The 23,531-nt window shown below is 42.4% G+C and overlaps 1 protein-coding gene across 1 annotated transcript in view; it reads right to left on the reverse strand.

The window, feature by feature from the left end:
• Window positions 1–12,713, reverse strand: part of THEMIS (thymocyte selection associated) — a gene marked incomplete at both ends in the record, with an annotated part of 84,994 nt that extends 72,281 nt beyond the window's left edge. Inside the window, one exon of the mRNA XM_084283926.1 lies at window positions 12,623–12,713. Within this exon, the coding sequence (XP_084140052.1) occupies window positions 12,623–12,713 (91 nt within the window). The remainder of the gene's footprint in view (window positions 1–12,622) is intronic.
• Window positions 12,714–23,531: the final 10,818 nt, after the last annotated feature.

A 23,531-nucleotide genomic window follows, 5' to 3' on the forward strand; every position in this document is an offset into this window, starting at 1 on the left:
GAAGGGAAGGGAAAAGGGAAGGGAAGGGAAAAGGGAAGGGAAGGGAAGGGAAGGGAAGGGAAGGGAAGGGAAGGGAAGGGAAGGGAAGGGAAGGGAAGGGAAGGGAAGGGAAGGGAAGGGAAGGGAAGGGAAGGGAAGGGAAGGGAAGGGAAGGGAAGGGAAGGGAAGGGAAGGGAAGGGAAGGGAAGGGAAGGGAAGGGAAGGGAAGGGAAGGGAAGGGAAGGGAAGGAAAAGGGAAGGGAAGGGAAAAGGGAAGGGAAGGGAAAAGGGAAGGGAAGGGAAAAGGGAAGGGAAGGGAAAAGGGAAGGGAAGGGAAAAGGGAAGGGAAGGGAAAAGGGAAGGGAAGGGAAAAGGGAAGGGAAGGGAAAAGGGAAGGGAAGGGAAAAGGGAAGGGAAGGGAAAAGGGAAGGGAAGGGAAGGGAAGGGAAGGGAAGGGAAGGGAAGGGAAGGGAAGGGAAGGGAAGGGAAGGGAAGGGAAGGGAAGGGAAGGGAAGGGAAGGGAAGGGAAGGGAAGGGAAGGGAAGGGAAGGGAAGGGAAGGGAAGGGAAGGGAAGGGAAGGGAAGGGAAAAGGGAAGGGAAGGGAAAAGGGAAGGGAAGGGAAGGGAAGGGAAAAGGGAAGGGAAGGGAAGGGAAGGGAAGGGAAGGGAAGGGAAGGGAAGGGAAGGGAAGGGAAGGGAAGGGAAGGGAAGGGAAGGGAAGGGAAGGGAAGGGAAGGGAAGGGAAGGGAAGGGAAGGGAAGGGAAGGGAAGGGAAGGGAAGGGAAGGGAAGGGAAGGGAAGGGAAGGGAAGGGAAGGGAAGGGAAGGGAAGGGAAGGGAAGGGAAGGGAAGGGAAGGGAAGGGAAGGGAAGGGAAGGGGAGGAGCTGGTTGTCCCATTATCAGAGAAATAAACTGTTACATGGGTACATAATTCGCTGGTAAATCTAATGCCTAGTAATAATAACAAGAAAAGTGAACCCATTATTGTTTTAAATAAAAGAGGAACAAAGGAAAGACATATTTTTGGCATCATTAAGAAGGGAAAGGGAATTAAGCAGATATGAAGTGTGCTTTAAATCTTCCAGAACAGAGAAACACTTTTAGCGGAGCAGATGGAGAGAGTGCCCAAGTATCCCACGACTTGTAGGTGCAGGACAGGTACCTTTCATCCCAGAAGAGAGGCTGGATATAATGCTTGTACAACCACCAGTGGAAGTGTGTTATAGCATTTTCCACCAATTAAGGAAGTCAGAGACCCACCTTCAACAGCTTGTCAGTAGTGATACAAGAATAGACGGACAGATAGATATGACAGTATATAAGTATATAGATGGGTATCTATGTATATGACCATTTTCATGGGCAGCTTGTAGGACTTCAATTACCTCTTCCTTTAGCAAATTCATTTGAAATATACCAAGAGGTTGAAAGACTCTTCAGGTGAGAGGTTGGGAAAAGGATGTCTAATGACCTAGACTGTCATTGTAAAAGCCTCCTTTTTAATAATACCAGAATTAAAAAATAATACATAACATTTAAAATAATAATAATAATAATAATAATAATATAAAAAAAAAAAAAACATAAAAAAATGAAACTCTGCCATCCATACAAGATCAGATCCACTTCGAGGGGGTGCAGTTGTACACACAGTATTGATTGTAATTACATATTTCTCTGCAACTAGATTGCCTTAGTCCTGATTTTAGCCCTTGCTTGGCGGTTTGCCTGGAATAGTACAATGAAGATTACATTCAGACAAGAAAAATGTTACCTATGTGATTTGTCATATAGGCATTTACAGCAAATATTTGTGCTGATAAAAGGAAGGGAGGGAAACTGCATGGTTTTCAAAAGGGAAAATAAAAATACTTTTTCCTTTAAAAGCCGCAATAATTAGTCTTAAAACACTGTGAAAATACCTGCTGTGTGACAACATGACCCAGAAAGAATTTATTCAGTCTGTGTGATGTTGACCCCCCCCCAGAAAATATATGAAAAAAAAAAAATTAAAACTAAAATGGACCTTTTTGTGCATTTATTTGCTGTTGCACATAAAAGTCACTGTGTTTTTCCCATTCAAGTCACAAAGCAAGTATAAGACATTGAAAAGTAAATCCAGTAAACTTAAGGATTGAATCTTTTTGATTTGAGAAAAATGTATGCAGTAGAGTGCAAAAAAAAAAAAAAAAAGCATTTTAACAGAACCCAGAATAAAGCGGTTTATTTACAGTGATCAAACAATGCCCCTGAAGGCTGTAATTAAAGAGCTTGTTGCCTTTGAAACCACCTTTTCTGGATTGCTACTTTGTTCAATAAAAAACACATTTATATCCTTTCATAAACTCATCTCTAGTTTGACAATCTGTATTAGCAACTGCTGTGATCACATCAAAGCAACCATAACAATTGATTCAGCATCTTTCTCCTCCATCTTCCCTAAAATGTTAAGCAGCCACACCAGCATCGTCCCTATCATGAGCCCTTTATTTGAGTTATTTCTTATTAAATGTACAAGAAAAGTCTTTTCATATTAAAAACAACAAGATAAAATATAAATATAGCTAATGCATGAGATGGATCTTGTCATTCTTCATGTCAGGGCATGTGACAGTACTACTGAGAGAAAAACCTTGTAATACAAGTTAGAACGACAGCACAGCAACCATCTCAGTAATATTTCTCTTTTGCTTTCCAGTAGCTTAGAGCCCCATTCGGTGACTGCTCTAGGAGTGAATGCTTCAGTGATCCTTATAGGGAGTGTTGCTCAAAATCAGATCCATGACTAAACAGCAATAATACATCACTTCTACATAACTCGCTTTAGTCACACAAGTCTGGGTGCTTCAGTGAGGAGGGCTGGGGAGAGCGATGCATACCAGACAAAAGACCTGACCGCAGGGGCACAGAGGGCCATTCAGCAGGGCTGGAGCTCAAGCCCAGGCTGGCCGACTCCCAGTCCGACAGCCTGTCTGCTACAGGGTGCTGCTAAGCACTTCCAAATACCCGCTATTCTGTTTTTCAACAAAGGCCACACTTTTCTATTAATGCAACCAAGTAACTTTGCAGGCAGAACAGTAGGCATTGACTCCCTAGCCCCATGAGTTTGCATCCTTGAAGGAAAGAATTCGCCCTTTTCATCTCTCAGTAGCACCCACTGAATTCATTGTAGCTGGCAGGCTGAGATGTCTTTGAAAGAAGATCCAAAGAACCAGGAGCCTGGCTGCTTTGCAAGGAGATGACAGATCTCCTGACAAGTCTTGAAAGAGGAGAACTTTGTCCCAGTGTCCTTCTCCGAATGTTCCTTTCTCCACTATTATGTTGTCATCGGTTGCCCATATGGGTGCTGTCTTCCCAGATCAGAGGTGCCTGTGTTTCAGTGGCTGCTGAAATGATTCTGCTTTCACAGAAAGGCACAACACTCTGGTGTAGCCATTCCACTGGAATTGCAATAGCCTGTTCTCTGCTGTGACATAGCTTGGTTAAAATCAGTTTTATTAAGGCTGCTGCAGGCTCTCAAAGTAATATGAAGGGCATAATGCATCTATAATTAGAGTCAGTAAAAAAGATATCATTCTTTATGGGCATTATGTGGGGGTTAGTCAATTGTCTAGAGTTTATGCTCTTTAGCAAGAAGTGAGATGTATTTTAAAGTTGTAGGGAGGAGAGTTTTGCTTAATAGCATTAATGGTATTACACTCTGCTTAAGCAGAAGGGAAAAACAACCAGTTTCTGACAAGAGAAAGTTACGTGTCTTTTTCAGTCAAGTATTTCCCAACCACTTTAGAGGATAATCAGCATGCTGGACTTTCCCCATTGAACCCCACAAACTAACAGCTTCTGGGGAAAATACAAAGGCTGAAAATCATATACACAATGGCAGGCAAAGAACAAAGCATGCCCCAGCTTCTCTCTCCAAACCCAAGCTGTGAGAGTAGCTGCAAACCACATGAAGCTTTCATCCGCCCCTTCCTTCCTACCCCTGGAAGGTGTGCCCACTGAGAGTGGGTGATCACAGCTCCCCCGTGTTCCATCCCACACGATGCTCCAGAGGCCCAGGGTTTGTGGTCGTCATGAAGGTGGCATGAGTTTGTGTACCCAGTCACCTATCAAGTCACCCTATCAAGTGACTGAGTGACTTACTGGGTTTTCTAACAGGTCTTCTCTTTCTAAAGTGTCCTAAGCAACAAAAATCTGTACATTTGATCAGTCTGGGACAAAAATCCTCCAAGGAGCTCCATGGCTAAATTGCCATGAAGGTAAACTCCCTTCAAAAGGCTCTTTGAAAACAGGGCATCCTATCTTGATCTTATCTACTTAGGCTGCAGAGGGTCTGATTTTTGCCAGCACAAAACCATCAAAAAACAAAAGCTGTAAGATTTATCTTTAGCCATATAAAGTCAAACTTTAAATGTCAAGTGCTTTAAGCCATTTCAATCATAATGGAATTTAAAAAAAAAAAATTACTTCTGCAGTTTCTGATTTATTTCTTTCCTGATGGGTTTATGGCTTTCTTTTTTCCTTTTTTTTTCTGATTCTCATCTACCCGGAGGGCTGTGTGGAAGCACAGCTTTTGTGCATGCAGTACCCACTATAATGGAAAGAGCAAGTGAAACCACAGCTCCAAATGCAACATCTTTGACCTTTTGTTGGTTTTACCCCCACCAGTTGGAATTAATGTAGTAACAAAAAGAATGTCAAAAGCTTCTTCTGAAATTACTGCTGTTTTAACAGTTTGTGATTTATTTAGTCTTATTCATTTGCTTTGCAGCATTAATTTGATTTAAGTTATGCTTATTGAAGTAGATATTTTGCAGCACATGTACTTTCTTGGACTGGGTTTAAGAAGGCTGCTTAAATTGAGTTACAAGATCAGGCCAGAGTGTGGAGCATCACAGATGTAGACCCAAAATGGCAACAAGTTTAAGCACCTTCCCCCACTGAGTCCACTGCATGTTGCCCCTTGACCCATTACTGTCTGCCCAAGGGAGCTAACCAGAAACTGTGAACCTGGGCAAAGGCCACATCCCCTCACACATAAATCATGGCTGGAAGAAAAGTTATTGTAGAAAAAAATACCCCCCACTAAAGACCTGAAACTCATCAACAAGCATGGTCATGGACTTGTGTACCACAAGAAGTTTATACCAGGACCTCCCTACCCCTCCCATTTGCTGTAGTTGTCCCCTTACCTCCCCAGAGCCCAGGTTTGTGAAGGTCACTGCAGTATTTTTACAGGACAGCAGGCTGGTGCTCAGGGAAGCATGGCTCCTCCTGCTGCACACCTTCTCTTTTCATCCCTGGAGGCCACCCTCAACAAGAACATCTGGGGAGCCTACTCCCTTGCAGGAAATCAGCACATTCCGGGCACCTGCAGCATGTCAGGGAAGATCCTCACATCAAAATAAGCCAGGTATTTTGGATATCCTACCCATCTGTGGTGCCATCCACAGAGAGGCCCAGAGCTGAATCTCACATGAAGAAAATGTCCGTGATCCTCAAAAAGTCTTTGCCTCTCAACGCCAACTACTGAGGGTCAGGTTTTTCACACTGTGTCTGGATGAGTCATCCCATTGAGGGCTGCAGCATGAATAAAATGAGCAATATCTGACCCATAAAAGTCAGGTTTCGTTCGAATGCAATACTGTATTCATTGAAAGGCAGTTTCCCTCTTGCTCAGAATAAAATATGTTTTTGAAGCAGTCTGAACAAGTACAGGATAGTTTCAGTGGTACATATTAATAGAGAAAATTTATTAACATCTTCTGACTACTGACCACAAAAGAGAATTCAAACAATCTGTTGTTACTGTTGTACCCAGGGATCTCACTCCTAACTGCTGAATCAAGAGGAAAGGAAATAACTATGTTCAAGGGAAGAAACCCTTTCATTTTCACAGACAGATTTGGCTTCTATCTCTGCAAAAATGAAGCAAATCAGCAAGCACAAGGACTGAACCACAAAGTAAGTTCTACAGATTCTCATGCAATTCTCCCCTTGACCCTTTCACTCGAAGAAGACTCCATCCTGTGAAAACACAGGTCATTTGTATTATCTTCCACATCTAAGAAGTACAGCCCCGATTATCTTCATCAAAGTCGTTCAAAGTTGTCCACAATTTTTCCTCTGTTTAAACAGTGTGGGCTTTGTTGTTGCTTTATTTTTATTTTGGTTGGTTGGTTGTTGTTTTTTAAATAGAAAGTGCCTTTATTAATCATGAAGAGGAAGCTTTCTTGATTTATTCATGGGTATTAAATACTACATATCCTAGTTTTCATTGACTCACTGGCTTCTTACACTAAGCCAGCAGGGTTTGTTTCCTCTAGGTTGCCTTAAAAGGATTAAAAATCATTCCTTCCTACATGATTGTTTTCTAACTATTAGTGTTGAGCATGATTTCTTGCACAAATAAGACTTGGGGCAGCAGAAATGATGTACGAGGATTCCTCTTTTATCCAGTTTGCCTAGATGCAGTTCCAGGATTAACAGGACTTTTTGTAATTGGTTGCAGTGCTCTGCTAATGGCTGGCTGAACCCATGGCTCTCCTGCAAGGCTCACAGAAGCACGCTCTGGAAAGATGCTGCTTCCTAGTAACAGAAGCAGAAAGGGTGAAATTGAAACTGCAGAGGCAGCGAACAGGCATGGATATGCAGACAGCCAAGAGTAACCATGAGCCTGAGCATGCTCATGTTCTTCATGGTTCACCAAAAAGCATTTGTGAACGGAGCTGTTCGCATTCACCAAAGAAGGAACACGTCCCTGTGGGATTTGTTTGGCATCACCCCTTGCAACTTTCAAAGAGCACCAAACAGTTGCATGGGGCTGGGAGATGCACACCTGGCAATCTTGAGCATCTTTTAGACCTGCAAGAGCATCAGCCACGAGTATGCATGTGACCCCACAGCTATCTCTTCCCACTGCTTACTCCCTGCACCCAGAGACCTGGAACTTTCCAGCCCCCCAGCAGTGGGAGCAGAGCAGAGCACTGCATTTGCAGCCTGATGCTTTACTGTACCCCAGACCTGTGGAGTTGGAGGCTGCTGCCTTCAAGCTCTCTTCTCCCCATAGAAAGGGCATACAGCATAAACTTTCCTAATGATTTTCATGGGTCCATCATAAAGAGACATTCTGGCATTGCAATTTACACAGCAAGTGCTGCTTTGGAGCAGCTCAACTATGTTGAGGAACTACCAAGTCTCCCCATACTGTAACAAATCCCAATTCTTGGGGTCCTAATCCCATAGCTGAAGTGTGCTTTAGGGGAATAAAAAATGCAACACAGGATTTCTATTTATACTGAGTAAAAACTGGGAATGCTGTGGGTAGGGAATATGGCTAGTGGCAAGAAACACCAACAGAATAGGTGCCTCGAGCAATGCAATTCCACATCTTTCACAATTAAAGTTTGACACTTTTTACTATTCTGCCACTGGTTAAATTAAGCCTGCAGAATATTAAATTCAATTACCCATAAAATAATTATATCAGTATTAAAACAGACATAATTTTTGCAACATAAAGATGAAAGCTCATACTTGCATGCTATCTGTAAAAAATCAGTGGCCATACAATACTTAGCTCAATAAGCATCAATATTTACTAAAATGTTCAAAGAAAGATATTCGATCAATCACATCAGTTTCTAATGGAGTTTCGGCAGTTTAATTTGTTAATAACATATTTTAATGAGCTATTAAATTGTCATGTACTTCAGACTGCACCGTAGTTCCTTTCTAATCAGTGTTGATTACTAAGATGTTTGTATGTGACAAATTTGCTTTCAGCTTATACTCAGACTTCCAATTTCCCTTAGCAGTCCGGTTTCTGCAGAGGTGATGTTATAACAAGGACGGTGAACTTCAGAGTCCCAAACAGCTGCCTTAAGAGGTATCCCTGGGGCTGGCAGTACTGTGCTCTTCTCTCAACTGTGTTTCTGTTTGTAGACCAGGGATGACAATAATTTTCCTACTTCTATATGGCCCATCGAGTATGATGAATGAAAAGCACTTCAGAAGAAGTCAAGGCTGTTACTAAAAACTCATCTTCCTGACACTGCATAGCGCCAAACAGTCGCAGAGAGTGACTGCAGACTGGGACTCTGAGCATACAGCCACACACTTGTAGAAGGGAAGGTCACGAAGAACATGGGAACTTGAGTCAGCCCCTCAAACCTTGACCTTCCAGCCAAAGGCAAGCTGGCTGGGGCTTCAGATCACCCCAAAGTCCAGTATGGCATGAAAAACATTGGAACTGCTGCTGCTCTCATACCGCTAAGGTAAAACCTTACAGGAAACCCAACCCTCTGGTTCAAGCCAAGAACAGAAAAGGGAACTGTTCTGCAGAGAGGAGTCTATGTTGTAGCATTCATCACCAACCACAAAATTTCAAATGCCTTTAGCTTAGGGGTCTATATACATGTAGGCTTGTCCCTTTGAAGTTTTGGAAGGTACGGTTGTAGTGGGTTTATGTGGCAAGGTTTTGGTAGCAGGGGGCCATAGGGGTGGTTTCTGTGAGAAGGATCTAAAAGCTGCCTCTTGTTTTGTAAGGGCCCCACTGCTGACCAGAATCAAGCCAATAAGCGATGCTGTTTTGCGCCTCTGTGAGAGCATATTTAAGACAGGGAAAAAAACACTGCACCACACAGCAGCTGGGAGAGTGAGGGGAGTGAGGAACAGCCTTGCAGGTGCCAAGGTCAGTGAAGAAGGAGGGGGAGAGGTGCTCCAGGTGCTGGAGCAGAAGTCCCCTGCGGCCTGTGCTGAGGACCATGGTGAAGCAGGATGTCCCCCTGCAGCCCATGGAGTACCACCGTGGAGCAGGGTTCCACGCTGCAGCCTGTGGAGGAGACCACGGTGGAGCAGGTGGCCCTGCACCAACGGAGGCTGCCGCCTGTGGAAGACCCCTGCTGGAGCAGATCCCGGGCCAGACCTGTAGTCCGTGGAGAGGAGACCACACAGGAGCAGGTGACCTGGCAGGAGCTGCTGCCCATGGGGGAGCCAGGTTGGAGCAGTTTTCTCCTGAGGGATGGACCCCGTGGTACGGACCCATATCTGGAGCAGCTCTGGAAGAGCTGCTGCCTGTGGGAAGCTCACGCTGGATCAGTTCATCAAGGACTGCATCCTGTGGGTGGGACCCCACAGCACAGGAGATGAGAGTGACCGAGAAGGAGCGGCAGAGAAAAAGCGCTGTAGACTGACCATAACCCGCATTACCCCGTTCCCCTGCGCCGCTCAGGGGGAGGAGGTGGAAGAAGGTGAATGGGGGGGGGGAAGGTGCTTTTGGTTTCTTTCCTTTGTTTTTCACTTCTCTAGCTTGTTAGTAATAAGCAATAAATCTTACTGTCTCCCTTCGCCGAACTGCTTTGCCCGTTACAATAACTACTGAGTGATCTCCTTGTCCTTATCTCAACCTTTGAGCCCTTTTCATCATATTTTCTCCCCGTTCCTCTTTGAGGAGGGGGAGTGAGAGAGTGGTTGTGGTGGAGCTCGGCTGCCCACTCGAGCGGAACCACCACAACAGTTAAATAAATCACAACTCCATTAATATTGGCTGGGACATAATTTGTATGGGCAAGTAGAGAAATTTATGGCAAAATGGGTACATACCCCATATTCCCAATATTCTCCACCTGGTGCTGTAGCAGGTAGGCTTGCATCTAAAAGGAAAGACCTAGACTGTATTTGGTGCTACATGGTATGAAGGAAGGCAGAATGACGGAACTTTTTTTTTTTTTTTTTTTTTTTTTTAAGGGCTGTTACCTTGTTCAAGGGCAATCAAATTCCCACTCTCTTGCCCCAAAGCCTGACTTTGCAGCTTCTAATAAAAACATTTCACCACATGGACAAAAATACACCGACCCTTACATTACAAAGATGTATAGCATTATGTTTTCCTTATGCTTCCAGAGGTACTGAAACTCTGTCAAGAGCAGTTACGCAAATTTGCAAGTCATATATTTTTAATATCATTTAGACATAAGTGCATTTTGTGCAAAATGTTGCTTCCAGATTGAATAAATGAAGATTTTCATCCCCACAGCACATCAGTGCACCACAGAAAACCAGAGCATGAATTAAACTCCACTGTCTCTTTACCAGATATATGGTTACAACCTTCATTCGCTGCCTGCTGCAGCTTTGATCTGACAGCTCTTAATGGATTTAGTAAATCATTATTTATTCCACTTGCCATTCTGTGTAACTGTTTAAACTGGCATTAAGAGACTGTGCAGTATGTTTGTTTTTGTTGTTGCTGTTTTATTTTTGTTTCTCCTGTGGAGAACTCAGCATGTACATTTCTCACTATTGTACACTAGTACAATATTCTCACTAGTGTACAAGTTCTCACTATTTTAAATTCTTATGTCATGAAATTATTCGTCCTTTGCTACCGACCAGTTTCAAACAATCTCAGCAGTGTGATGATTTAAAATACATCTTTTCTCTTACTATCTAAATGTTGTACTGAGAAAGGTTTAAGATTCTTACAAAACCCAGCTCCATAAATCAACTAATCCAGGTGGGAATCAGCTGACCAAGCTGCCTGTAGCAGGTTGGCAGCTACTAAAATCATGGCATGAATGCTGTGATTTGGTCCCTGCAACCACAGCAATAAACCCACATTGCTGTCAATAGGCAAGGCGTGACATTACCAACACCATGATTGCTCACGTACTGCATGCACCGGTACGTGTGTCAGTGGAGCACCTAGCCTGCTGGTGGGGAGGCACAGAGCCAAGATGAGAGGAAACCACCGGGAACAGAGGGCAGGAAGAGGAGGTGCTGCTGGCAGCTTAAGGAGAACCAGAGCAGCATGAGGCACATGCCACCTGCTCCTAGGTTGGGCAGCCCTTGTCTTAGAGACAGTTGCCAGTTAAGAGCCTTTTCCTCACATGAGAGAGCACTGCTACAGTGTGGGCTGTGCCTCCACCGTTGCCTTCTCCTCGTGCTCCAGGATCTACACAGCAAATGGAAGCCTGTGCTGAAATACACCCTGCTCTGAGGGTGTAGAGCTTTGCCACCCACCAGCAGCAGGGTGCAAACTGGAGGGACCCAGAAACCTGTTGACAGCAGGGCTGCTGTAGTTTTATTTTAGTGTTTTGTATCTATGTATGTACCTCACAGTATTCTGTGTGTGTATACACACATATATATGCATATAAATTTACATCTTGTATTTATGTTACCTCTGCTTTCTATCTGTATGGAGAGAGGCAGTTACGGTGGCTACTCCAACTTTAAAAAGTGATTTTTTAATTTAAAATCATCACCTAGGTAGCAGCCTCCTCATCAAGATTTTCATTCATTTCAGGCTGGAATCAAGTTCTTGGGCCATTTTACACAGTACAATTTGAGCAGGCCACGAGAGAGGCCTGCTCAGAAAATCATATTTTCAAAAATTTCTGGTAATTTTGGCCAAGTTAATCTCCTAGAATACCTTTTTGCACTTCAGCACTATTCACAGGCCCTGGGCAGTCTCCAAGCAGCTAGTCTGGGCAGTCAGGACAACACGGCTGCCTACCACAGTTGTGGCAGAAATGTGGCCTTCCCATCCTCCTGCCTGCCCAAGAGCAGAAGGAAGGATCGCCCCCACCAGCCCCAGCTCCAGGAGGGCAGTGTGGATTTTCCACGGCCACAGCTCCTCTTTCCTCCTACTGTGGGGCAGCGCGGGGATTTTTAGAATGACGTAAATGTAAATATTGTGGATCCTGAAGCTTGAGATCATATCATAAAGCACCCTCTATTTTATGTAGTGTGAGCCTAAGCTTACCCTCTTTCTCCCCTGGCTGCCAGGAATTTGTAAAATCTGCATGGTCCAGCTAAGACACTTATTTACATCAGGTCCTCACTTAATCCCTCTGCAAACCATTGATCTGCAGTGACAAGCAGGTAACCTACTTTTCCTAGACTGATACACAGGCTTGACATGGTGTTTTCACTGTTATTAAATGCAGTCTTATGCCCTGACCAAGTGCGGAACTTCTCCCTCCAGAGCAAGCCTCTTTACCATCCTTCCACTCTACTTTGTGTACAAGCACAGCCCAGCAATAATAAATACAGCATTAAAACAAACAAGCAAACAAAAGCTAGTGCAGAAAAACAGAGCAAAATATGGCCCCTGTGGTACTCCTATCTGGCTTATACCCATCCCTTCGTATTAGCGCGCAACTGAAGCACCCTCAAAAGCAGCTCAGAACTTCAGGAAAAAGTTTTTCCTTATTATCCTTCATGGTCACTTTCCAGACTGTTTCTTTACTTTGAAGACAGAGATTATTGCTCCATGCCAATACCAGGACTAGCATTAATCGATTAACTGCCGCAAGGTGATTCACCATTTCTGGACTGATTTCTGAGCCAGTGCAAGGCAAATTCGTGACTCATTCCAGTACTATTTCCAGGATATGATGAGCACTAATGACTTCACCTTCCTCAAAACCTGTTAGAAGACCAGATGCACACCATTCCAAAGACTTCCCAACAGCATCCTTACACTGTTTTGTTCAAAGGGGGTAAAAAATTGGAGGGAAACCGCCAGGAGACAAGTCTGTCAACATCCTCCCTCCACCTCCACCCCCCACCCCTCACAGGGAGTACCTGGTTTCCAAGAAGGACTTTCAAGACCTTGCCAAAAGCACGCGCTGCTCACCTTGGAAATAGATGCCTGACTGGATTTGGAGGACCCTGGGAAGGGCTCTGGGGTCCAAAGAATGAATGAACTTCTCAAGGGTAGATGCCATGGTCCACCACAAGGCAGCATGTGCGTCTGGCACCTAACGGTTGGTGAGAAGCTCTGGAGCATTCAAGGCTTGCAGCCTGGCTTGTGCTGCACCCCGAGAGCTGCAGGGCTCTGAGGTGGGGAGGAGCAGCACAGGAAGGTACTTCTGCTTCCTTGCTTCGCTGGCCGCTTCCTCCCACGGCTGCAGACGAGTGTAGTGAGAAGAGGGGATGCTGAGCATGGGTACCTGGCCCCACCAAGAGGTGCAGGCACCGCTGTGGGGACCAAACTTTGGAGTTGTCGGGGGCATCTGCCATAAAACTCTATCTCATTGGTTACTGATTCAGTGCCTGGAAATACTGACCCCAGCAGAAAGAGGACATCCAGCATCTTCCCTGCATAAAGTGATGAAAAGACACCATATTTGGGTGGGTTTGTTTGTTTTGTTGGAGCACGGCAAAATAACTTGGTGTTTGTTCTCTTCAAAACCACAAAGAACCTTCGAAGAGAAGAAATGAAACCATTTTGTTCTGATGCTTTTTGCTCCATTAAGTATTGTAGCTGGATTTGAGATATAAAAAGGCAGTACAAATAACTTTGACATGTAAATGGACATTAAAGCACAATGCTGCTATGCAAAATGGCCAAGATGTTTTAATGTCATCAGTGACTTGTGGGGATTTGAATTTGATATGCTACAACTGGGAATGAATTTTTAGAGGCTACTGCCCAGTACCATGTGCAAATCTGACTGCACTAAAGGCAACATCCCAGCATTGGTCTCAGACCAATTCGGAACTTTATTGAGAGCTGTTACTGCAGCAGCACTCCTCAGAACATGAAGACTATGTAGCAAATAAGGGGTAGAATCAGATCACCAGGAAAGCTGAAATGCCTGATTTCATGCTCCCTCACACCAGTCTCGCACTGCTCTGAGGTGTCAGAGAAAGCAGGAAGCATGATGTTATGACAAAATGGAAAGCCAATAATTTATTTTAAAAAAATCTCTGTAGCTGTATTTCATCTATATGTAATAATTCACAGGAGACAATATAAGCTTCCTCATATTTAAAAAAAAAAAAACAACAACAAAACACAACATGTTTAAAGGGAGTACTCGGGTTTTTGAGGTGCAAGGCTGTGGCATATGAAGAGTTTGTTAACTTGGTCTTAAGAATTTTTGCTGCAGAGCGTGTGAAAGAGTGCTTAGAAGCAGGGAGGCTGCAGGTGCAGAGCTCGCTGTCACCAGTTGTTAACACTGCAGGTGCTGCAGGCAAAATGAGTAACAGCTTTGGGTCTAGGAGGTACAGGTGTTAGTAAAAACCAAGCTAGAAAGCTAGAGTATATGCACAGCCAACCACTCATCCACTTGTAACACACAGGAGTCCTCCCCCTCCTTCCCAACAATACACATGAAATTAATCAAACAGCACTGATCTGGGGAAATCGCACACATTCAGTGGCAATCAAAAGGTTGATGATGAAAAGCTGATTTTTGCAGGGTCCAGAGCACTGAAATATGTGAGTAGTTTCAGTTATTTAGGTAGGACGTCTTTATAAGATTAAAAATTGTGTCTAACTCTAATGAATCAAAGCCAATTTTCCTAAGGTACCTGCTCTCAAGACTCTCAGGGATTGTGTCAGTGCCAGAATCTGGGCTTTACCTGTCCACATTGTTTTGGTCTATAGATAAAGAGCCCCTAGGGCCATTTTTACTGTTCCTGAATACACTTGTATTTGGATCTTCAATTTGCTAAGAACACCACCACACAAAAAAGAATAAATAAATAAATAAATAAATAAATAAATATATAAACAACCATGAATTGCAAACACACATAAAAATTAATAACTGGCTTTGAAACCAGTTGGTTCTAGCAAAGCAAGCATACAAACAGGAATGGATTTTGTGCAAGACAAACCAGCACAAAACCAGTTGTAGTCTGCCAAACCCAGAAGCCCAACAGCAGCAAGGCTGCTGCAGATCCATGTCCCCAGGACCAACCAGCTGTATGTGTCCACACACGTGTATACGTGCACACACACACACACACACACACACAGAGCACATCTATACATGAATACAGCAATACAGCACTGGCCACATAGGTAAAGACAGAAACCACAGTGCTCGTACAAGCTCCAACAGCCTTGTCCCGGTCCCCTCTCTGTCTGATCTGGCTGACAGCTCATCAGTGGGAAATACTGACATACACTTGCAGTGCAGGAGCTGGGCTGGTCACTGGTCTTGGACCCTTGATCTCCCAGCTGCTGGCAGCAGGGCAGGCGAGCAGCCCTGGAGGCCACTGCCCTGAAGGCCAGAACCCCATGCCAGCAGCTGGCCCAGACCCCTTTACAAATGAGGCCTAACCCTGAGGCTTAGCCACCTCAGTCGAGGTGCCCTCAAGAGCTTTATCCCTTATCTCCTCCTGTGATGCCCTGAGGGGGTCTGGGCAGGATCTCTTTTTTTCTGATGGGTTATTTAGGTTCCCAGCTGCTCAGTGCCTCTCTGTTTTCTTCTGTGGGCAGCTGGACTGATGGCTTTCCTTCTCTGGGCCCTCAGCGGACTAATGGCTCTCCTGTAGTGTGACTGGGAATACCCTGAGCAGGGCACCTCTGGGGTTCTCCCACCTGCCATAGCTTTTCTCTGCTCCTTTGTGTGCACAGAGACCAGCTCTTTGTTCAGCAACGTAACAAAACAGGAGGTGCCATGTATATACATTCTTCCGAAACTACAATCCAGATCAGAAGTACTACTTACCACTCATGCGTTATCAGAGGAATCTTAATTTCTGACAGCACCTAGAGTGGTAAAGGATCTGTTCTCCATAATGCTCTGCAGGAGCTTTTTCCAGCCTGCTGTGCAATGCAAAGTGCAGAGAAAAATCCTTTGCCATCTCCAAAACATTCTTCATCCCAGAATGGAAGATTACCACATCATCATCACAGGCTGTTCTTAAAAAGGGATCTTTTTGGGCAGGTTAGCATATAGAAGAATAAATACTCAGCAATATCTTGACTTGGAAAATTTTATTCTGCTTCATCCAAGTCTCAATACTAAAGATAAAGACAAGCTGGAGAAAAATACAGGTAAAGTGTACTGAGTGGAGACGAAATCTGGGCCCATTTTTCCTATAGAAAGAACTGAGTCATAAACTTCTCCTTACCACACCTCCATCTCTGAGTTATTGCATTCTGCAAATAGAGCTTATGGGGACCTCCATGTTACCAGTATACTCCGTGAATCTGTAGACAACATTTGGTTTGGCCACGCCATCCCCACGATTCCCCAGTGGGATATTCTTCCAGCATGCTGATGAACACTCATTTGTTTTACTTCCTCATTTCCAGGAAGTCAATGCAATGTTTGAATTTTCTGAATAAAATCATTTCCGAATCCATGAAGGTGGTTTGTTGTTGTTGTTGTTGTTGTTGTTTGTTTTTGTTTAAACTCAGACCAAACTCCTGATAAATGCAGCCATTAGTTGAGCTTGTTGAAGGGACTCTAAAATGGTCCAGTAAATATGAAACCAAGCATTATGTCCACAGGAAGATATGCCCTACTTACTGAGTTTATAAACACAATGTATTTGCAATTTGAGCTGGCAGGGCTATAATTCCAAAGAGGAGGATGCTTTAGGGAAACTGGGAACAGCCAAGACCTGGAGGGCAGATGTGCATGAGAGCTATATTGAATGGTTATGCTATCTTTTGAATCAAACTCAAGGCACTGCAGAAAGTTCAGTATGCTTATGTATTTATTCCAGTGAAAGGTAGAAACTCCACCTGTCTTTAAAAATAAAGTCAGATTAAACTGTAGGGAATTCTCCCTGACACAAGTGCATTGGGCTGTGAAATAATCTCTGAAGGGAACAAATGTACACTTGGGACATTTAGGCCTCAACTAAATACAGGACTAAAAGACCCTATTATGAACTGTTCTGATAAACACAGAGAAACAAGCGATCTGCTCCTATAGGTGAGGATCAAGCTGCACTGTTTTCCTTCATTTATAGGAGTCTTCTGGCTCGATAGCTTGGTGGGGTGAACAATATTACACTGAAACTGCTCCAGAGGCAAACCCAGCATGAAAAGAAGCCACAGAGACTTCAGGATCTGGCATCTTCCTCCCCCCTATCAACAGCAGTTCTGGTAGGACCATTCAGGTTCCCTGCAGGCACCCCTAAGAAGCACCTGACTCAAATGACAGCCAGGTCTTTTCGATGGCCCTTGTGATGTACATTGGTGGTGTCAGTAGCTTCTTGCCTCATCATACAAAAAAAATCTAGCCCCTACAGTAGTGTCCCCAGATTTGTCCCAGACAGACAGGAACAAATTGGCTGAAAATCTAATTGCCAATGGAGCATTACAATGTGACCTTTGTGTACATTTTTTTCCCACTGATTCTGTATGCATAGATAGATGGGCCAGTAAAACCAAAATGATCATACCTGAAACACTGAAGTCTTCCTTCCAAAGAAACACAGCTCTGAATGGCTAACATTTATGTAACATCCTCCCACATCTGCAACAATTTCTTCTAATTTCACTTTCAAATGTAAAGCATTCATTGTATGGCATATTTCAATGACCAAAGATATATATGCGTACATCTTTTAACATTCCCACTTCCACGTGCAGTCTCTGCACATAGTCTCCATAGGATGAGTCAGTTTGGGTAGAGGACTTTTTAATTCTGCAAAGGCATAGCAAGATCCTGCTGAAATTTGAAATAAATATCTGTGTTAAAAAGCAAGGATGATTAACCACAGAAACGTATAGTATTTCACTATCAGCTGAAGCACATAGATAAAAATAAAATCTGACCTTCTACAGATATAATCTTGCTCTGCTCCAAGCTGTTGGACTAGGTACAAAAATGACTGGGTGAAAAATCCTAACGCCTTCACAAAGCAGGCAGTCACCCCAATGAATTGCAATGGCTCCTGGCTTTAAAATCCTGGAACATTTTAATGCACTGTGATTGTTTTGTGAACTTTCCTTTATGTTTTCAGGAACTACACTTTGGGTTCTTTGACATTTCTTTGCAGCTCGGCAGAGAGATCTTAGACGTGTTCTTCATATGAAATTTAAATGGCTTAGCAGGTGTGAACAAAAGCCTGTTAGTAAAAGCTCCTGAGCCCAGAGGGTTGTTTGCCAATGTTTGACTCCAGCGAACAGCCTATTGAAGAACTGGGATCCCCCAGTGCTTTTAAAAGTACTGAAGCACATGTACACACATTACATTTCGAAAAACAGTAAGTTTTTGGCTGACTGTTTTTATGGACTGAACAATAATAACCTGTGGGTATTTTCTACATTTTATTGAGCGATTCTGTACCTACTGGAGCCAGAAAGGTCTTTCCATTGATTTTAATACTGGTTAGCGCAGATTCTTAATAAGGAAGAGTTATGGCTTTCAGTTGGTTGTAGCTTCCCATAAAAACACCTTGCTGATAATACTATTTTAAGTTACAGTCTTGCAAAGAATATTGACATCCATTTTTCCAATGTTTCTTCAACAAAGAGTAATTGTTCTGTATATATCCATGAACTATAGGAAATATATCTCCAGAACTCTGTCCCCATCTGTAGGTAAGTGTTTTTAGCACCATGGTCTTACTATGTTAAAAGTTTTAGCACTATGCATGAATTTGACACTCAAAACCCTGAAATGTTCAAGTGCTACATAGGCAGGCAGTGCTACAAATGTATTGTACAACCACACAAAGAAGGATGTGATCTGAGATTTGTAACCTCCGCACTTCTGTGGACTCAAAATCTAAAGCCAAACATTCCCTCATTGACAGGCAGGTATTAATTAATGCTACCTTCCTTTATACAAATGTTAAGAGGGTTAATTTGTAAGTGTTCATAAATTACACTGAAGATGAAGTAGACTGCAGATGTTTAGTACAATAGGAGTTCCAATACAAAGAGGAACCTGTCAAAATGGGTAATGTTTACACAAAATGGGCCATACAGGTGACTTCCAATTAGTGTTACTACGTTTTAGTTAACAAAGCAGCATGGAAACTCAGTATTCCCATGGGAATATTCATATGTCTATACAGGGCATCACAGTGTAAAAAACTATTAAAAACCCTAATCCTCAGTATCCCAATAATTGTAAAACAAATATTTAGCGTTTTTGGCCTCTACCTTCCATTTTTCTCTCCCTCTTATAACTAAAAAATAAATAAATAAATAAATAAAAATAATAAAAACACAAAAGACAAATAACAACAAAGCCTAGGGGAAAAAATAAAATCAAAGCCACATATCTTTGCAGATTTCATTAAATGCCTGTTTTCTGTGGAATGCTGGTTCAGGGAGGGGGAGAGCAGAACAAAAAGGAAGGGAGAGATCTAAAAAAGAACGACAATATTTTTAGGGAAAAGTACAGGTCCATTAAAGATTTACTTTGAGAGGAAAAAATACTTGAAATATCTTCAAATTACAAAAAGTGTTTTGAAATATGTTTGGCTTATCTTCAATGTATTTTTTGACAGCTGGAGACATGTTGGAGAAATTTTTTGCATTAATTTTAAATATCACTCTCTCCCTTTGTGATTCCTTCAGTGGGGTATGCTGTAATTTATTTTTAAAGAGGCAACATAGGTTTCTAGATGCCATTAAAGGAATCCAAAATAATTTTTTGCACCCTGCCACTGTTCAAAGAAAAGGACACTGCATTCATTTAAATATATTTGTGAAAGATTGAGTCCCCCAGTGGAATTTACACATTTACTTTCACTAATTATTCCTGAAGTTTCACCTATCAACTGACAATTTTCTACAGACAGGAAGCAAAACAGTTTGACTCTTCCTGACAGCAAAGAGCTTAGCAGAAGCAGAATGAAAACTGGCATCTCACACTTCTTACCTCTCAAATGTCTACATTACAGGAAGAAAGAGCACTAACAACCCCTTTTTATGTGAGCATTGGAACCCACAGTTTAGTCTACACATACAGGAAAAGAAAGCAGAAAAACATGTATTTTAATAATGGTTAGAATTTTTTTGTCATCCTTAATATTTATCTTAAATGACATTCTTTTTGTCTGACTTTCAAATTAATGATAAAGTGGTGGCACTGAATACGTTTACCTGTTTGTATTGGAACTGAAATATCAGCTGCCATTCTAAAATGCTATAAAATCAAACATTTCTCTCTCTCTTCTCTCCCCCCCTACTTTTTTTTTTTTTTTTTCTCTTTACCATTGGTAGGAACCTTCTTAAAGAAGGTACACAGAAAGACACAGTCTGTCAAGCACACAATGCTATTGGCCTGATTTTGGAAACAGCTTTGGAAAGTTGGAGTACAATCTTAACTGCAATTACTTCCGCTCTGTTTATGATGTTGAGTCTAAAAACAAATTGTTTCTGCAGCAAAATTGGGTGTTCATCAAAGAATCAAGGCTGCATATAAAATGCAGTTAACACTTGCCAATGTATCAGTTAAATTGATTCTGATTTTCTACCATTTTCAAGGCATTGATATTACCCTGCTGCAAGGCATTTTGGCTATCAGTATTTTACAATATGAAAGCTCAGCTGCATTTGCTGCTTAACTAGTCTGCAACAATGGCCTTGTTCCAGGTGTTCCTCACTCTTTCTTAAGAAGCTGTCCAAAGGTTTCATTAATTGGTGGACCTATTTCATTTTGTTGTGTTGTGTTTTTGTTGTTGCTATTGCTGTTTGTCTTTTGAAATATATAGGAGAATGGAACATAGACGAGGGCATTTGAAAAAGTCCAAGAAAGCTGTGCATGAACTAAGATCTGTAATAAAGAAAGTCTAAAGGGTGATTTTATTGGAAGAGGCAGCCAGACTCCCAGGCTGGCACCTGCCAGAGTTTCAGCCCATAGAAGAGAGGACCCAGGGCATTTTCCATCTGCCCTCAGTGCTCCTCAACCTTGGGGACAGCAGGGTTGGAGACCAGGACATGCTCTTATTTTCTTAAAGACAAAGACATAACTAGTGCCCTGTTGTGTAGTTTGTGTCTTTTGTTGTTGTTGTTGTTTTGTTTTTTACTTAACAATTACAAAGAATTCTGGTTTCAGGTATGGGTTATAGTGCAATTAAATAGATAATGTTTTTTAAAGAATAGAGAATAAGGTACACCATCTGGACATTAAAATAATAAATAATAATTAAAAAATGGGTCCAACATAAGCTACATTTGTTTATTTGCTTCACATTTGGCAGAGCACGCCCCTCTTTTCCTCTTACAGAGGAAAATTTCCTCTATTTTTCTCATCCCTAGAGCAGTGTTGTCTTCTCCACTGTGCCTGGTACCATTAACATAAATAGAGCCATCACCAAAAGCACCTTAATGTCCTCAGGGATGGCATACACACCATCCTCTACTTCACACAAGAGGGGAGCACAGTACTTTTAATGGCTGCTGGCCAGTTTTTCCAGTACTGCCTAATCTTTCACCATCTTTGTGTCGCACGCTACAATAAACAGGGAGATCACAAACAGCACACAGAACACTTTTCCACTCTGAAAAGTTAAGCCTTTAGAGCTGGAAAACAAATGTATTTCCTTTTTGAATTGGTCACTGAGCCTGTCTTTCTAGTCGTGGAGTAGGAAAGAGTACAGGGATTCTTCTCCAAATTAACCCGTAAAAAGACTGCCTTTTTTTTTTTTTTTTTTTTTTTTTTTCTCTTCAAGAATGCATAGATAGTATTTATTCTAACTTTTCTAGAAGAACTTCTCCAACTTCTCTCATGTTTTAGCACTTTCCTATTGAGATACTCAGTCCAGAAGCTTCACCATGTATTTTCTTACCTGTCTTGTCTGCCTTTCCAACACTAAACAAATCTCATTACTTCTCATCTAGAGTGGTAGCTTACTGGGTAGCATACACTGCATCCATTTCCAGACAGCCTTGCAATATGGAACATATGCTACAATCCAGCCAAAGCCCTTTTACCTTATACTTCTCCACAAATTTCACTTAAATTATCTAAGATTTCAAACAGTCTGTAAGGAAATGTCCTGGGGCTCTCACTTTGGACTTTAAGTCTTTCTGCCAGCCTTTCATCTTGTTTTCAGTTTGTTGCATATACATTTCTTTGACATCCAAGAGCATTTGTGACCCTTGGGCATCTCCTTCAATGTGTTCCGAGCACATGTTCTCCTGGGTGAAACATACAGCACAGCAGTTGGACCCATCGCCTTACTTCTCCGCACCATAATGCTAGAGCTGCCAAGCCAGGGGGTGCTGAGAGCCTGTAGGGCACTACAGCATCCTGGACCTTCTGGTGCTGACCACATTGCGAGCTCTAACAAACAGCCGGCATGAATAGATAGATTCATTTTGAAAAATGAAAGACTACAGCTCCCTTCACAATTCTCTGAGGAATATATTTATAAATGTTCTTATAGCATTATGTCAACAAAGCAATTCAAACAGACTTCCCGTGGCTAGAGGATGAAATCTGAAATCTGGAAAGCTATCATCTACACCAAAGTCCATTTTATGAACAACATATTTTGCTCGTTTCTTTTTCTGCATTCTGTTCTCTGCTCACCTACAAAATCTACCAACGCAGTACGGCCATAGACAAGCTTGTCAAGGAAGATCTGATATATAATATAAGAGAAAGTACTTAAAAAGAGGGAAAAAAGCATCCAATACAAACACTCAAACTCTGTGGAAGAGAGAATAAAATAAAATCAAAGCAAGCAGAGTTACAGCAAAAAACAGGCCAAAGGTTGAACAAATACAGCTGAGAAAAATTGCTGATTCCTATTTTTATTTTTATTTATTTATTTTTTAAACACAGAGTTGAGGATTCTGTACAGCTTCCTGAAACTAGCAGGTAATCAGATCCCCGTGTTCATCCAAGCCTGCCCTACCATGGGCACTCATCAGTATGGCACACCCTGGAGTCATCCTCTCTCCTTGCTCGGACAGTAGTGAAAAGAGCAATCAACTTAAGAGACACTTGCAAGAGAGGGTGCCTCACCTCATTTTGGACAGTTGTGGTCTTCCCAGACCACTGCATTTCTGAATTCTGTCCAAGGACCCTGTGTTTTAACTCAGCGCTATGGCAAAGAGATGAGAGCACACCTCTCCTCTCCCCTGTGAACACCAGCTAAAGTAACATTACTGGAAGCGAGTGTGTGGAAATTGACTTTTACCACAATCCCTTCACTGGTTAATGTTTATTTTAAATTCACCTAACTTCAGCACACTTCAGCTACTGTCACGAGAGAAAAGTTGACTATACAGTGCAGACCAGAGTGCATGTGGCCAGATATTCATATTTCCTGTCCCTTAACCTAGGATCTTTAATCGTTTTAACCAATCCTTCCCGTAAATTTCTGGGTTAATTTTTTTCTTTAAGTCAAACACATCTAGGCACATCGCTAACCAAACCTTTTCCTGTGCAGGTTCACATTGCTTTTAAGGCCCACAGACCATTAAAAAATTGGAAAAGAGCAGGCTTTTCCACTGCCTCTCCACTCAAACAGCACTCAAAGGAACAAAAGAGCAGTTGCAGTTGTCCCACTTTGTAATTAAGTTCTTGTTATCATGCTTAACACACTCACCAGACTCTAAATGACAAACAGCAAGAAGCTTGCTTTCAGAGGTGCCAAATGATCTTGCCTAATATAAGAGCATGGGGGTGTTTTGTGTCTAGCTATTTACTGTTAATTCGAAACTACTTGAAATCTTTTCTGCTGAAAAATTGAAATGCATTGTGGAGGGAATGCTATGTCCCATCCCTGCCTGCTTACCTTTGGCTTGTGTTAAGAGCCAAAGATACAAAGAATGAGCAGAAGAGGAAAAAACATCAGAGAAAACAAAAATTGGAGAAACA

This window comes from Netta rufina (genome assembly GCF_964035555.1).
Source record: "Netta rufina genome assembly, chromosome: 3".
NCBI lineage: Eukaryota > Metazoa > Chordata > Aves > Anseriformes > Anatidae > Netta > Netta rufina.